Source organism: Carcharhinus amblyrhynchos, chromosome 15 (assembly GCF_965287045.1).
Source record: "Carcharhinus amblyrhynchos chromosome 15, sCarAmb.v2.hapA, whole genome shotgun sequence".
In the NCBI taxonomy this organism is placed as follows: domain Eukaryota; kingdom Metazoa; phylum Chordata; class Chondrichthyes; order Carcharhiniformes; family Carcharhinidae; genus Carcharhinus; species Carcharhinus amblyrhynchos.
The window spans coordinates 27,329,028-27,347,056 of record NC_137338.1 but is presented as its reverse complement, the minus strand read 5'-3'; the positions used below and the strand labels follow the sequence as shown (position 1 = coordinate 27,347,056).

At 44.2% G+C, this 18,029-nt stretch overlaps 1 protein-coding gene across 2 annotated transcripts in view; it reads left to right on the top strand.

The window, feature by feature from the left end:
• The first annotated feature begins 1,491 nt into the window (after positions 1-1,491).
• The window catches only part of LOC145353177 (chloride intracellular channel protein 4-like), a 53,529-nt gene continuing 36,991 nt past the window's right edge, over positions 1,492-18,029 (top strand). For both annotated transcript variants that reach the window (XM_080203646.1, XM_080203645.1), the window contains exon 1: positions 1,492-1,824. In XM_080203646.1, the coding sequence (XP_080059772.1) occupies positions 1,582-1,824 (243 nt within the window). In that variant the 5' untranslated portion in view covers positions 1,492-1,581. The remainder of the gene's footprint in view (positions 1,825-18,029) is intronic.

The window sequence follows — 18,029 nt, the reverse complement described above, 5'->3', positions numbered from 1 at the left end:
AGATGCCTCGCAATTTCCTCCTTAATGACGGATTCTAACATTTTACCTACCACAGACGTTAAACTAACCGGCCTATAATTCCCTGCCTTTTGCCTGGCACCCTTCTTAAACAACGGCGTAACATTAGCCGTTTTCCAATCTTCCGGCACTTCCCCGGAATCCAGCGACGTCTGGAAAATAACCACCAATGCATCCACTATAACCTCCGCCATTTCTTTCAGGACCCTCGGATGCATTCCATCCGGTCCTGGGGACTTGTCCACAATCAGCCCCTCCAGTCTGTCAAGCACCGCCTCTCTAGTAACAGTAATGTCATTAAGACCCTCCAGTCCTACCACCTTTCCATCGCTAACACCTGGCAAATTATTCACGTCCTCCTCCGTGAAGACAGAAACAAAAAAGTTATTCAATACCTTAGCCATATCCCCATCCCCTACCACTAGGTCCCCTTTCTCATCCTCTAAGGGTCCAACGTTCACCCTAGCCAGCCTCTTCCTTTTTATATATTTATAAAAACTCTTGCTATCCTTTTTTATATTAAGCGCTAGCCCAAGGCAATCCCTCCACAGAATCATAGAATCTCTACAATACAGAAGGAGCCATTTGGCCCATCAAGTCTGTATTGATCACAATCCCACCTAGGCCCTATCCCCATAACCCTCATTTACCCTGCTGATCCCCTCTGACACTAGGGTCAATTTAGCATAGCTAATCAATCTAAGTCCATACCGGGGATCTTCTGAGCAAACTTTTTTTTTGTTTTTGGTGATTTTTTTGGTACTCTAATTAAAAAGAAACAAATTAAGTCCAATCATGGTTCCCACATGACGTACAAACCACATCCAAGGCAACAAGGTGAAACATTGCATCCCATTTCAGGCTTGATCAAACAAGATCCAAGCTGACAGGATGAGGCACTGCACTTTAACCAAAATCACTTCATCTTAGCCAAAAGGTTGAGATGGCTTTGAAAACGTGCATCAGGTAAAGCCTCAGTTTAACCTCACTGTCTATCCTGATCCTTTAGTCTACCCTAGCATAGGCAAACCACCATGGCAGGCGTCAACACACCCCCAGTGCAATAGTCTAGCTTCCTCTACCTAATCACGGCTTCACCCCCACCATGTAAATTTGAGTGAACATTGTGTTAGAACCATAGAATCCCTACAGTGCAGAAGGAGGCTAATAATTGTTAACACAAAATCAGATGAAACACCAGCAGAAACTTGGAGGTGCCTAGTACTGCTCTGAACTGGAGTTCCATTTGAAGATATACAAGACCAGTTAGGATCAGTAGTAGTCATTTCATCAGTTTGTCAGTTTCCCCCCTTCTGATCTCACTATTCCTCTCGACTTTGTACTGAAGCGCGTCTTGCATTCCCAGCCCCATCTGCTAGAATTTCTCCCTCTCTCTTACTCCTTGTTCTAATCCTCCTTTGTGCTGGGAAGGATTTGCGAAGCATGCGCAGTGTCTTTGATGAACTGCTAATCCATCCTTTCTGGGAAGGTGGGCAGCAGTTGCCAGTGATCTCCAAGCCCAGGGGGCTGAATTCTCTGCTCCTACACTCTGAGTGAGGGAGGATGGCCAGCCAGCTGGGAGGCGGCGGGAGAACCGCAGCGAGAGAGGAGGCTGCAGAGTTGGGGATCGTCCCGAATCACTCGGGAGAGAGGGAAGGCGGCGAATCCCCGCAGACGGATGAAAACCAGCACTGCAATCCTGAGACAGAGGAAGGAGAGAGGGAACAGGACAGTAACACCGCGCTATTCAATATTTACCCCAACACTTTGGAACAAGCAGAGCATGAGGTCTCCTTGTTTGTGAAGGTATATTCCAACTTCTGTTATACGCCCAGAAAGTTAATTGACTTGCTTTTTTTAAAAATAACTCCTCTAATATTTGTGCTCAGCCCTGAATTGCAACAAAGAAAATCAGGATGTACATCCTACCCTGAAAGAACTCTCTGTACACATGGTACTCACTGTTGCTTCAGCTTATTCGCTAGCAACCGGATTTGAAACCACTCGTGGAGATTAAATGACTGCAATGAAAGTTTTTTTTTTCATTCAGAACACATTCTATAGGGCACACAGTTACACTAAACAGCCAGTTAGAGTGTGTATGTACACAGTTGTATGAATACCCAGTTAGTGTGTGTGTACAGTTACACTAAACATCCAGTTAGTGTGTGTGTATATACACAGTTACATTAACCAGCCAGTTAGTGTGTGTACACAGTTACACTAAACACCCGGTAGTATGTGTGTACACAGCTACACTAAACACCCAGTTAGTGTATGTATGTACACAGTTATATGGACACCCAGTTAGTGTGTGTGTGTACAGTTACACTAAACATCCAGTTAGAGTGTGTGTGTATTTGTGTGTGTCTGTGTATACACAGTTACACTAACCAGCCAGTTGGTGTGTGTGTGTGTGTGTACACAGTGACACTAAATAGCCAGTTAGTGTGTGTGTGTGTGTACACAGTTACACTAAACAGCCAGTTAGTGTGTGTACACAGTTACACTAAACATCCAGTTAGTGTGTGTGTACACAGTCACACTAAACAGCCAGTTAGTGTGTGGGTGTGCACAGTGATATTAAACACCCAGTTAGTGTGTGTGCACACAGTTACATTAAACACCCAATTCGTGTGTATACACAGTTACATTAAACACCCAGTTAGTGTGTGTATGCAGTTACATTAAGCACCCAGTTAGTGTGTGTGTACACAGCTACACTAAACAGCCAGTTAGTGTGTATGTACACAGTTACACTAAACAGCCAGTTAGTGTGCGTGTACACAGTTTTTCTTTGGTGTAACTGTGTACACACACACTAACTGGCTGTTTAGATAACTGTGTACACACACAATAACTGGGTGTTTAAATAACTGTGTACGCACACAATAACTGGGTGTTAAGTGTAACTGTGTACACACACACTAACTGGCTCTTTAGTGTGACTGTGTACACACACACTAACTGGATGTTTAGTGTAACTGTGCACACACACTAACTGAAAGAAAAGAATTGGACTGATGCTGCTTCGTTGAAACCACCAGACTTCTCAAAATACTTTACAGTCAATGAAGTATTTTCTGAAGTGTTGTGATGTGGGACACATGGCAGGTAATTTGCACACTACAAACTCCCACTAACAGCAACTTTATAATGACTGGATGATCCACTTTTGACTGCAGTGATATGTATTGGTGAGTACATCAGGGGTAACACTCCAACCTTTTTTTGGCATAGGATCACTGATCCAATCAAGCAGGCGGATGGGGTTCAGTTTAAAGTCTAATTTGGAGGACAGCACTTTAAATGTTTGTGCTCAAGTCCTGGGTGGAATTTCAACCCAGAACTCTGACTCAGAGGAGAATATCAGCTGAACCACAGCAGGACATCCAACTAGTGTGTGTCGGTGTGTGCTGTTACATTTAATACCCAGTTCATGTGTATATAGTTACGTTAAGTAGTGTGCGTGCTTGTGTGTGTATACTGTCATGCATTCAAGTTTAAAGTTAATTTATTAGTGTCACAAGTAGGCTTACATTAACGCTGCAATGAAGTTACTGTGAAAATCGCCTAGTTGCTGCATTCCGGTGTCTGTTCAGGTCGATGCACCTAACCAGCAGGTACGGGGAGAGCGTGCAAACTCTGCACAGTGACCCAAGCCAGGAGTCAAACCTGGGTCCCTGCCACTGTAAGGGAGCAGTACTAACCACTGTGCCACTAGGCCATAGGAATGCACCAAGGCTCCTTAGTCAGCATCTTCCAAATCCATGGCTGCTATCATCCAGAAGGACAAGGGCAGCAGATACATGGGAACACCAACAACTGGAAGTTCCCCTCCAAGCCACATACAATCCTGACTTGGAAATATATCACCGTTCCTTTATTGTTGCTGGTTCAACATCCTGGAACTCATTCCTTAACAGTGGGTACACCTCAGGGGCTGCAGTGGCTCAAGGAGGCAGCTCACCTTCTCAGTAGACATTAGGATGATTAAATGCTGGCCTAGCCAGCGACGCTCACATCCCTTAAATGAATAAATAAAAAATGTTCCCATACAAACTTCAACGTGTGGCACCCAGTCATTTTCCTCATTGAAACTTGAGAAGTCTCCTGTTTTTTTTTCTGAGATTGCAATGTCATGAGAAAGACTGCAAGCCATTCCCTGCAAGGACATCACCACAGCTCAGCTGAATGACCCACGCGTATTACAAGTGTTTCTGGCAGTTTGGAAATTTACATCAATGAAACAGTCAGTGTACTGTGGTGTTCATTTGTTACAGGAGGGAATGGATTGCTCTTGTCCAAAAGAACATTTGCGACTGAGTTTATATAAGGGAAAAGACTGTTAGACAATTTGCCACACTCTTTTAGCATGGTTTGAAGAGGTAGAGATTTGAGATGAAAAAGAAAAAAAGTCTTAGACATATTTCAGGCAGATTATACAGCCAAAAAGCAGGCTTGATTATAAAAGGTTTAGAGGGGAAGTGAAAAAGTATATAGGAGGAGCAAAATGTGTTAAAGTCACTGTTCATACTTTGAGTAAAGGACGAATCTGGAGCCAGCATCTTCCTTAACACCAGTTTATTTACAAAACTACAGAGCACAACCACAAACTCCCCTTTTTCTCCCTTCACATTGGTATAAACCAGTTCTTATACATTGAGGGATAATTCCTTCACTCTAATTTGTCTGTAAAATGTCCTGGACCTTGGGATGTTTTGTTATAGTACTCAATTCTAAATCATCACAACATGCCTCTGACCTTGTCTGTGTGTCCAGCTAGTTCATTTGTCCAATTAGACTTTGCAGTTGCTCTATTTTCACCTTTGGAAGCATCTGTATCTTTTTGTAGGGTGCTCATCCGATTGACTATGATAAGGTTAACACTTTCTAAATAAGATTGTTGATGCAGAGTGACATGAGACCCCACATCGCTATTTTATTTCCAACCCAGTAAGATTTTTCCAGTGCCCTGTTGTATTTTCCAAATACAGTTTTGTCCTCAATAGAGGTCAATTTTTTACATAAAATATACAGTACAGAACTAATCCATTTCACCCAGCTGGTCCATTCTGGTGTCACACAAACCTCCACCCACCACTCCATCTATCCCAATGAGTTTCCGTTCCTTTCTTTCTTATGTTCATCTAGGTTCTCCTTGAATGCATCGACGCTATATATTCCCTGTAGTAGCCATTTTACTTCTAAGCATTTTAAAGCATTTAATGTTAATGTCTTCAAGTTTACAGTTAATGTCTTCAAGTTTACAGTTGAGAGTGACAATAAGACCTAACTCCTTAGTTATTCTCTCCCATTTGTACCTGAACCATTTTAGGATCCGAACATGTCTATAGCAGAGTGGACTGGAAGGATGGCACTTTGTCTTGGCATTTTATGATTCCTTCAAAACTTGTAGGGGGCAGTTCCCCCCAAGAAATTCTAAGTGCCGAATTCACATAAACATTGGAGTAACCCCGTGCTTTCTTTTAGCAGTATTTTCATAATTAATCTCTCACACTCTTAGTTCTGCAGACTGCCCTGGCAAGATTCACGTTGGAAATCAGAGGGCAGGGTCTATTCCCACTGGCGAGGCTGGCAGCATAGCACAGAGCGGGCCACAGTGCATGTGCTGATCTGTCAGAGTGGAGATTGGCGCACGTACAGTGGCGCTGAAATGTACGCCTCCCGATCATTGGCCAGCCTGATCGCTTGCCAGCCCCACAACCCCACATCGCTGCCACTCAAACTCCCACACTCGCTGGCCTCCCAGACATTGGGCAAATTCCAATCCCCCATGGCAACCCCAACCATGCCCCCCTTCCCATCTGGATGGCCAGCCATTGACCATCCACTTCCCATCCTCTGCTTGCGATCCACCGATCCAAGTGTAATGTGGCAGTGGGTCTCCCATGCCAATCACCCCCTATAGGCCGTGCCCCCAATCTACCATGCCCCTTCTGGCTCCACCTCCTTGGCAATGCATGATGCCCAGTGGGCAGAGCCAAGATGCCCCTTGGGAGTGCCTAGGGGCCAGGCTGGTATTGCCACGCTGGCAATGCCCAGGGCCACTCCCCCTTACTCTGACCTCCCTTCACTCCAGCAGAGTCAACTGCCAGTTTCTCATTAGTGGAAGCTGTTGTAGACCTCAGTGGACTGAACCACTCCTAGTGGGGAATGGGAGGGATGCTAATGGGCTTGAAGACTTCAGCCCTGGCCTGCACCGATTTCCGGCACAGAGCTGATGACTCCAGAAGACCTGGAGTCTGAGACGCGTGGAGGCTGTGGCGCCCAGCAGGGAGCTGCTAAATGGCCTCCGTTAATGTCTCCTTACCCATTGAGCTGCTCGAGCAGCACAACAGGCTGGGAGAATCACCCCTGTATTTTCTAAAGTTGTGGTTTGACCCATGGGAAAGGGCTGACTTGCCTGTGACATGTGAGTACATGCGCAGTAGGCACCTCAACAGTCTCTTTCCAGCCTACCCACTCCAGTCAATCCTTCAGGCATTTATCATTGTTAGAATTGTTTTTAGTTGCCCTCTAACAAGGATAGATTCAGTATCATTCGCAGCTCCTCAGGCACTAAAGCAGTGCATGTCCAAATGTAACAAGACCTAGACAACATTAAGGCTTGGGCTGAAAGGGGAGAAGTAGCATTTGTTAAAAAAGTGCTAGGCAATGAACAACTTCAAAACTCTAACTATCTCCCCTGGATACTCAATGGCAATATCATTGCTGAATTCTCCCATTTTGCTACATCTTGGAAGTTTCTATTGACTAGAAACTAAACTTTACTACTCAAAAACTACTGTGGGAACAAAACAGGTCAAAGGATAGGAGTTTTGCAGAGAGTAATTCACCTTATGTCTCCCTGAAGCCTGTCCACCTAATACAAAGCACATATCAAGAGTGTGGTGGAATATAATCCACTTGCCTTGATATGTGCATCTCCAACAACACTCAAGAAACCCAACACCATCCAGGGCAAAGTAATCAGCTTAATCCACCACCTTAAACATTCAGTCCCTTCATCAGCAATGCACAGTGGCAGCAGTGTGTATCATTTACAAAATACCCTGCAGTAACTCACCAAGTCTCCTTCGACAGCACCTCTCAAACGTGTGACCTTGATTTATCACCTAGAAGAATAACGGCAGCAGATGCATGGGAACATCATGATCTGAAAGTTCCCCTCCAAGCCACTTGTCGTCCTGACTTGGAAATATTTCATCATTTCTTCACTGTCACTGGGTCAAATTCCTGGAACTCCCTCCCTAACAGCACTGTGCTTGTATCTACACCTCAGGTGGTAGTGCAGAGGTTTGAAAAGACAGCTCACCATCACCTTCTCAAGGGCAATTAGGGACGGGAAACAATTGCTGGCCCAGCCAGTGATGCCCACATCTTATAATAGAATATAAAAATTACAGGACAGATCCAGTTATGGGTATGAATTATATTAAATCAAAAACTGCAAGAAAAACAAAAGATATAATTAATTTATTGTATTTAGTGACACCACTATTTCACATTTAAAGTACAAACACTCAATCGTTTAACTACCAGAGTCAACACATATAAGCTTAAAGGTCCATTGCCCAGTAGTCTTTTTGGATGCCCTGATATATTGGTGAAATAATGATCCAGCATTTGCTGATAAAAATGAGGGAATAACAACTGGATGCTGTTATTAAAGTGTATATCGGTCAGAAACTTGGAGAGAGCATCAGATACCCCACGATATACAAATTGTCCTAAACTGCTGGACAACTTTTGCCACTTTGCGAAAACACCATTGTGTCTTTAACCTCTCCATAATTTTAATGAAGTTATCACATTTGTACATTATTTTCCCATTATGCTCACTGCAGAACGTTAAGTGCAGTAACTAACAATTGGTACGCTTTTAGCAACCCCCGATAATTGGAAATTACTGACCAAACAACTATTTTTGCCCAGAAAAGAGAACAAATAAAAGTCTAAATTCTTCAAGTTGTGGATCATTAATTTTATAATATGTCAAATTCTTCCTTTCTTTCACTTCTTCCTGGTGGTAAAAGGACAAGGGAATAGGTTTAAGATTTTTGGCAAGAAATCCAAGGGGAATGTGAAAATGAATGTTTCTTTTTTGCAGCAAGTGATGGGTAATGACTTGGAACATTTTGGAACACTCTACCTTTGAGATTGGTGGGGTTGGAGATGATCAATGATTTCAAATGGAAATTGCGTAGGCATGTGAGGGAAATAAACTTGCAGGGCTATGGCTACAGGGAATATGGCTACAGGAGCTATGGCTACAGGGCTATGGCTTCAGGGGCTGTGGTTATGTAGTGGGGAATGCATTGCAGTAATGCCACATTTTATGTTTTATTTAAAGCTAAAGAAAATAAGTAGTGAGATCAAGAATATTGTGATTGCATTTATTTCTCAAAACCTTAGGAACAGTTATTAAAAGTCGACCTTTAGTATTGGGTTGAGTACAGAGGTAATGGTGTGTATCTGTTTCCCTTGCAATTTGATTTCATTTGATTTACTATTGTCACATGTATTAATATATAGTGAAAATTGTTTCTTGCTCATTGTATAGACAAGCATACTGATCATAGGGAAGGAAAGGAGAGGATGCAGTGTTACAGTCATAGCTAGGGTGTAACGAGAGTAAAAGACAGAATTAGAGGATATGCTAGGCACAGCTTGCAAGAAGTTGCCGTGCTCCAGCGGCATCTTGGAATATTTTACAGTGTACCTGTACTTTTAGGCTTTTAGAGAACTCAAAATATTCTGTCCACATATCTAAGTCCGGCCACAATTTATTGTTGACTTCCATGAGCAGGTCAATCATTTTACAGTCATCATTTTAATTAGACCTTCCTGCCCCTTCCATCTTCGGGTAATTTAAACGTTCCTTTTACTTCCTCCCTGCAGCCGATGCCATTAAAGATTTGAGGTAACTCGTAGGAACCTTTTTCCATAACTTTGCCATTCTGCAGGTGTATTTATTTTTATATTCATTCGTGGGACATGGGCGTTGCTGGCTGGCCAGCATTTATTGCCATCTGTAGTTGCCCTTGAGAAGGTGGCGGTGAGCTGCCTTTTTGAATTGCTGCAGTCCACATGCTGTGGGTTGACCCACAATGCCATTAGGGAGGGAACTTCAGGATTTTGACCCAGCAACTGCAAAGGAATGGCAATCTCTTTCCAAGTCAGGATGGTGAGTGGCTTGGAGAGGAGCTTGCCATGTGTTCCCATGGGTGGTGTTCCCATGTAAATGCTGCCCTTGTCCTTCTAGATGGAAGTGGTTGTGAGTTTGGAAGGTGCTGACTAAAGATCTTTGGTGAATTGCTGCAGTGCATCTTGTAGATAGTGCACAATTGCTGCTGCTGAGCGTTGGTGGTGGAGGGATTGAATGTTTGTAGATGTGGTGCCAATCAAGTGGGATGCTTTGTCCTGAATGTCAAGCTTCTTGAATGTTGTTGGAGCTGCACCCATCCAGGCAAGCGGGAAGTATTCCATCACAATAAGAAATGGTATATAAGAAATGTCTCCCACTCAATATTATCTCAGCATTTTTTGCGAAGGTGCATATAACTGACCCTCCGCACTATTGTGGTCAGATGGGCAAGCCAAGATTGAGACCTCACTAAGTAGTGATCCTGGTGGTGAACATACAACTTGGATCCAGGAAACACAGGCCTTTCAAATGAATTGCATTTCACTTGCACTGGACAGATAATGATCCAAAAACCTGTTTGTCCAATTCAACATTGCAATTTTCCATGATTTATCATTTCTGTATTTGCAACACAATAAGGGTATTGGCGACAAATTGTCCCTTGCATCCTTGGCAGAAGCTGCATTGTATACCTCTTGAGATAATGTCCCTCGTGAAGGATTTTCCTGGAATTAGTTTTGTCCATCATGTGTGCATAAAAGACGAGACAGCTCATAAAATCGAAATGGGCCGTTTGTCTTCATATTGGGAAGAATTGTATAATTAAAAATGCCTTGTTTTCAGTGACTGCACTGCCACTGATAATAGCAGTAAAGGTAGAACAACAAAACTAACCACCTTAACACATCATGTGGAATCACAGCCATCATAACAATGAAGTATCACAGTGCCTGGCTAATCTGGTAGATTTTGATTACATTTTTGTAATGATGACTACAGATCACAATGAGGGTACGGGAAAGGAAACTTCAATTTTATTGATTTCCTTAGAGCTTTTGCTTGCTACCCATTATATAAATTGAACATATAGCAAGGGCGGCATGTTGGCACAGTGGTTAGCACTGCTGCCTCACAGTGCCAGGCACCCAGGTTCAATTCCCAGCTTGGGTCACTGTCTGTGTGGAGTTTGCACATTCTCTTCATGTCTGTGTGGGTTTCCTCCAGGTGCTCGGGTTTCCTCCCACAGTCCAAAGATGTGTGGGTTAAGTTGATTGGCCACGTTAAATTACCTCTTAGTGTTAGGAGGACTAACTAGGCTAAATGCATGGGATTATGGGTATAGGGCCTGGATGGGATTGTGGTTGGTGCAGACTCAATGGGCAGAATGGCTCCTTCTGCAACGTAAGATTCTATGATTCTGCTCTTTTTCCATCGTGCCACTCCTTTCTGTGATGGTTACTTAGTAAACTAACTTGCAAATGTTCACCCCCTCTTTTAGGATGATGCCTGAGAGTATATGAATAGTCTTCAGGGTAATCTTTTAGACTAAACCCTGAATAACTCTGGTCTCCCTCTTGTGGATTATCATGTAATGTGAGACATTGGCAGGGTTGCATGTAACAAGCCTTTCCGCCCTTCCATATTTTAAGGAACTCAAGTGCTGTTATAAAGTACTTTTTTAAAGCGCGTTGGACAAATGAGGGGAGGGGAGGCCGTGCATAGCAATAGTGTTACTGGACTAGTAAGCCAGAGACCCAGGGTAATACTCTGGGGACCTGAGTTTGAATCCCATCCCTGCAGATAGTGAAATTTGAATTCAATAAAAATCTGGAATTAAAAGTCTTAATGATGACCAAGAAACCATTGTTAATTGTCGCAAAAAGCCTGGGGGCGGGAGGAGGGTGTGCAGGGACAGGGACAGGGAAATCCCACCTGTGTGAAAGGCCTTTTGGGACACCCTCTCGATTCTCCATCCCCGGCACCGTTTCTGCCCTCCGAAACCATCCCCCACCCCCCCCAATTAATTTGAAGAAATTTTTAAAAACAGACCTGTCGATATTGACACCGATATTAGACAATGGTGTACCTGCCATGAAAGGTCAGGAATCCCGTCACTGTTCATTAACATAAGCTTAGTGTGCTTTCCCACTGTAATATCCCCTCACCTAGTATTTCCCTCCCATTGCCGGTATAATGTCACATCAGCGGGGTGTAAAAGGGGAACCTGGCAAAGGATATCTGCCGGGGGTGCATGGGTAAGTGCATCCCCTGTCACTTCTAGTTATCCTGCCTGGGCAGTTCCAGGGACAGTGTCATGGCACAGTGCCATGGGGCAGAGTCTGGAGGACTTCCATTGGGCAGGGTCAAAGGGAGGGGCCTTTGTCGATATGGGGGTTCTTTTTCAAATTCTACTTTGATCGGGCTGCGCTGGGAGCCAGTGTTGCTGACGGGGCAGACTCTGCCAGGGTGACATCGTGGGACCCGCCTCCTGACATCGTTTTTGGCAAAGTGTTTGTACATATGGTGGGAAACGCCAAGGCAGGGCAGTCGGAATAGTCCAGTGCAGGCTGGTGTCAGGCAGGGGGGCTTTCTCCTTTTTGTGACCCCAGGAACCCATTGGATGCACTCCTCTCCTGAAGGTTTCCCTCCTTTTAATCTTCAACCCATCCTCTTGAATCTGCAGCCCCCAACTCCCTCATCCACCTCACTGAGACCTCCAACCTGGGAGTTAACTTGGGTTCCTTGGCATTGGAGGAGTCCCAGTAGTGACCAACAGCTCCCAGTGGCGCTGATGGGGCTGTAGAGCTGCGAGCCAACTGACTAATCAGCAGCTCTGTGAGGCTGGTCGTCTTCCCAAGATGGGGGCAGAAATCTTACCTTAAAGCAGCCAACACTGTTCCCACCATTAAATTGCTGCAGAGCAACCATTGGGCTTGTGAGGTGAGCTCCCCCTATTTATTTAGATGATTTTGGGAGGGGAAGGAAGCAGTATAGGACCATAACACCCTGTGAAATCCAGCCCATTGTAGGAACTAGCACTGACTTAACCAGAGTATTTCATCCTGTCTGAATACCAGACTCTCTGCCATTGCTTCTAATCCCTGTTCCAGCAAGCAGGCTAACATGTGGTCTATAATCTACTTATAGGCTTCTCGGTACCAATTACGAAGGGATTAAATATACCTCTGAGAGTTTGCATTGTCAGAACTTCTAATAGTGAATATTTACAGATGGAGGATGTTGTCTTGAAGCGGTGGTGGAATGTTACTCCCAAGGCAGATTTGCTAAGTTAATGTTACATAAACAATTGATCTGAAGCCTAATGTTAAATATTTTACAACAGAACATTGGGTTTAGTGAACTGAGTATTGATCATGGAAGACTACATACATGTGTCAGTGTTGGCATGGAGAATTTTATTACGGTTTTTGTAGCTGACATTGGTTCCAGATCAATTGGGAAGTTTATATGGTGCTTTTGTCATGCATTCAGCATTGGAGAAGCCTTGGGAGCTGGGACCACAGCAGTTGGCAGTACTGGGATGAGGAATACTTTGAAGGGAGGCTGAAAGCATGGAGAGATAGACTTGAGAGCTGGTATTAGGGAGAATTAGCAAGTGAGCAAATGTTGTGATGACCCTGGAATCAGGACACACTGGGAATATGATGGTGGAGAAGGGGGGAATCATCTTGGAATTTGGAAATGGGGAGATTAGCTTGAGGGCTTGTAGTCCTGTTGGGAGGTTAGAGAGCTAGAGAGAGATTGAACAGGTTTGGTGGTCTAGTGGAGACAATGTAAGCAGAACCTTACTTTGGGGGAATTTGACCCAAAGGCAAAGTTTAGCCTATTTCAGATCGTTAGATGTCACCATCCTATCATGTTACCATTGATCAATCTCCTCCTCAAACTCTTTGTTGTTCTCAATACCGATAATGATTCTTGTCTGAATGTTTGTGTTTGAAAACAGTATCTGCCTCATTGCTGGTGGTTCACACTATGACCAGGGGAAGCTGTACTCCTCAGTTTCTCCATTCAATAAATTAACTGGCTCTTTATTGCACTGTTAGTAAGTTTTCCAATTATGCAGTCATTAATTGGCACAAAATTCCATAAACAAATGATCTCAAATACCACAGTGTTCATTGTTCCCAGGAGGTTTTGTACAACTTTTAAAAATTCTAACTTCAAAAGTGGCTCAGAAGTTTGATCAGAGGCACTGCAGAAACTCACCAAGGATCTTCTGGCAGCATCATCTAAACCCACCACCCTCACCATCTAGAAGGACAAGGGCAGCAGATACATGGGTATACCGCCACCTGTGAGTTCCCCTCCAAGCCACCCTGACTTAGAACCACATCGCCATTCCTTCACTGTTACTGGGTCATAATCCTGGAACCCCACTCCGTAACACCACTAAGGGTGTCTCTACACCACATGGACTGCAGCAGTTCAAGAAGGCAGTTCACTACCACATTCTCAAGGGCAATTAGGGATGGACAATAAATGCTGACCCAACTAATAAAGTGCACATCCCTTGAAAGAACTGGGGGCAATCTTCCCAAAGAAATTCTATGTGTTACGAAAGTCTGAAAACCAGAATGTTGCACTCTGGTTTTTTTCAGCGACCTACCCTTAGCAATTTTGCCACCTTCTTTCCAATTTTTTTGACAGTCGGGAGTTTCACGCTGCTGGGGGTATGGTGGGGGAGGGGGGTGTGGTGGGGAGGGCAGAACCTAAACCTGCCAGGGAAGCCAGTTACAGACTGCTCAGGGCACCATTGCACAGGCACTCTGATCTTCCTGGGAGATCTTCTGACACCCCCAAAGACCACAAACACTAAGGATAGGCAACAACACCTCCTCCATGATCATCCTCAACACTGGTGCCCCACAAGGCTGTGTTCCCAGCCCTCTACGATACTCCTTATACATCGATGACTGTGTGGCCAAATTTCCCTCCAACTCGATTTTCAAGTTTGCTGATGACACCATGTAGTGGGTCAGATCTCAAACAACGATGAGACAGAGTACAGGAATGAGATAGAGAATCTGGTGAACCTGTGCGATGACAATAATCTCTCCCTCAATGTCAACAAAACAAAGGAGATTGTCATTGACTTCAGGAAATGTAAAGGAGGACATGTCCCTGTCTACATCAATGGGGATGAAGTAGAAATGGTTGAAAGCTTCAAGGTTTTAGGTGTCCAGATCACCAACAACCTGTCCTGATCCCTCCATGTCAACACTATAGTTAAGAAAGCCCACCAACACCTCTACTTACTCAGAAGACTAAGGAAATTTGGCATATCAGCTGTGACTCTCACCAACTTTTACAGATGCACCATAGAAAGCATTCTTTCTGGTTGTATCACAGCTTGGTATGGCTCCTACTCTGCCCAAGAACGCAAGAAACTACAAAAGGTCGTGAATATAGCCCAATCCATCATGCAAACCAACCTCCCATCCATTGACTCTGTCTACACTTCCCGCTGCCTTGGCAAAGCAGCCAGCATAATTAAGGACCCCACACCCCAGAGATTTTCTCTTCCACCTTCTTCCGTCGAGAAAAAGATACAAAAGTCTGAGGTCATGTCCCACCCGACAAGAACAGCTTCTTTCCTGCTGCTGTCAGACTTTTGAATTGACTTACCTTGCATTAAGTTGATCTTTCTCTACACTCTAGCTATAACTATAACATTACGTTCTGCACTCTCTCATTTCCCTCCCTATGAACAGTATGTTTTGTCTGTATAGCGCGCAAGAAACAATACTTTTCACTGCATGTTCATACATGTGACAATAATATGCTCCCTAGAATCACAGATAATTATCTTCCAGGTGTCTGGGATGTTTCCATGACACCCTCTTCATCTCGCTGCCCCGACATACCTTGGTGTCAAGAAGGGGCAGCGGTAGTCAGAAGGTGTAGCCACAGTCTCCCATGAGCTCGAGCCCTTCCTCCTCCCTCAAGCTTCCTGTGGGCCCCTGGGTCATTCCATGGGATGTCTGTGCTTCTGCAGTGAGTGAGCCAGAGGCCTTTCCACTAACTGGGAGTATCTGAGATGGTGAACTATGAGGTGGAAGCTGACGCCAAAATGGTGCCACCCTCAGAGGTCCCTTCACTCATATCCACCGAGGACTCGTTTGAGCTATCTGGAACAGGATGGCAGTAGCCGCAGTGGGAGCCACAATGCCAGATGGCCCTGGGGTGTCCGGATCTGTCCCTGCAATACAGGACACAAGGTTAAGTGCAAGAGAGGGAGAGGAATCTAGAATGCAAAAAACTTGATTCATATTTCTCCATTGAAATTGAACAAAGCACAAAGAAGCACATCACAGGACAGGCCCTTCGGCCCTCCAAGCCTGCAGCGACCAGGCTGCCCATCTGAATTATAACTGCCTACCCTTCCAGGGAACATATGTTGTCATGTGTCATGAAAGCTACCTTGGAGAGCTCCTGCAGGAGTGTTCCCTTTCTGTTGGGGAATATTTCAGCATTCACGGGCATTCAGCCTCTAATCTTCGGGTAAATGTTCTCTAATCTTCGCAACACATGACAATGCAGAATTGCTGAACAGAAACTGATGGCCAAGTTCTGCACATATGAGGAGGGCCTCAACCGGGATCTTGGGGTCATGTCACGCTATCTGTAACCCCCACGACCTGCCTCGGTTTGCAAAATCTCACTAACTGTTCTGTCAGGGGACAATTCACATCCCTTTAACCCGTGCTTAACCCTCTCTCCACTCACATTGTCTGTACCTGTAAAGTTTTGATTACTTGTTAAGACTCACATTCCAACCATTACCTTGTAATTGAGTTTGTGTCTATATATGCTCTGTTTGTGAACTGAACTCTTTACTCACCTGATGAAGGGGCACTGCTCCGAAAGCTCGTGCTACCAAATAAACCTGTTAGACTTTAACTTGGTGTTGTGACACTACTTGGCATGATTTTATAAACTTCAATAAAGTTACCCCCCATCCTCCTACACTCCAGGAAAAAACGTATGGAAGTTTATAGAAACTTATATAAGTTAACGTATAGAAAAGAAACTGACTGTTCACAAGAACTTGATGGAGAATAAGTGCTGACAGAATAATAGGTGAGGTCCCAATTCAAGTTTCTGTTTACTCCCGAACACTGCTGTCTGAAGGAGCAACTGGCTGAGCTATTTCCACTAGTTTGTCTGAAAGAGTACTTGCTGCTTATATCTGGAGGCAACCTTTTTAGACAAACATTTTGTATTCATGGCATCTTTATTCGGATGTGTTTGTCTCTTGCCCACAGCTGAGAGTTTGAACCCAGCACTATTCCCATGCTGGCACCAGTGCTTATTGTTCCTGATTGGCCAAAGGTGCATGTTGCCTCTCCAACTTCTGTTTGAGGCCACAAATTGTGGCCGGAGATTGTCCGGGCACATCTGACTTCTTCAACATTTAGAATCGTAGTGCAAAAGGAGGCTATTCAACCCATCGAGTCTGCACAGACACAAACCCACCCAGGCCCTATCCCCGTAGCCCCATGTATTTACCCTGCTAATTCCCCTGGCACTAAGGGTCAATTTAGCATGGCCGATCCACCTAACCTGCACATCTTTGGACTGCTGCTAATTTACCTGCTAACCCTTTCCCTGAGGACTGCCACACTTATCTTTGTGTTCATTTTCGCCAGAATAGAAATGTTACCAATGTTGATTCAAACAAGACAAATAGAATCATAGAATCCTGATAGTGCAGAAGGAGGCCATTCAGCCCATTGAGCCCACAATGACTTTCTGACAGGAAGAGGACCTACCCAGGATCTATCCACTTAACCCTACATATTTACCCCACTAATTAGCCTAACATGCTCATCTTTGGAGAATGGACCAGATTAGTTTGTATGTTTGGGCAGAGAAGCAAAGAATTGGCTTATATGCTGATATATTACCTGAACTTTGAGTTGAATTTTGCTGTGTAAACTATCAGAATATCTGTGGCAAATTGCTGAGAAAAATGTTAACTGCCCTGTGCAGAATGAATTTTACTTATTCAGTGAGACTGCTTTCAATGGCTTGAGAATGTTTCAGTGTGAGCCTCCTCTATCAACTGACAACTAGGGCAAAACTAGATCACCAGCAAGCAATAACAAAATGAACTCACATGTCACTCAACTGTGCAAAACTACAAAAGGTTTTGGTGCTGTGAATGTGTTGCAGAAATGCCTACAGTTACTAAGTTACTTTTTTATTAGCAATCACTTTAAAGCATTGGTGTTTTAGTTTCACAAATTTAAGTATCTACAGCCACTAGAGGGCAGAAATCAGCACCTTCCATCGATACAAGGTTGCCGTTACATTGTGGTTATGTCACCGGACTAATAATCCAGAGGCCTGGACTAATGATCGGGAGATATGGGTTTAAATTTCCCAACAATATCGGTGAAATGTAAGTTCAGTAAAGTAGAAATCAGCAAATAAAAGCTAGTAATGGATTGTTGTGAAAACTATTCTGGTTCAAAAGTAAAGTCTATTTGTTAGTCACAAGTAAGCCTTACATTAATACTGCAATGAAGTTGCTGTGAAATTCCCCTAGTTGCCACAGTCTGGCGTCTGTTCGAGTCAATGCCCCTATCTATTTGGTGGGCGCAGTGGTTAGCACTGCTGCCTCACAGTGCCAGGCACCCGCGTTTGATTCCCGGTTTGGGTCACTGTCTGTGCGGAGTCTGCACGTTCTCCCTGTGTCTGTGTGGGTTTCCTCTGAGTGCTCCGCTTTCCTCCTACAGTCTGAAAGATGTGCTGGTTAGGTACATTGGCCATGCTAAATTCTCCCTCAATGTACCCGAACAGGCGCCATAGT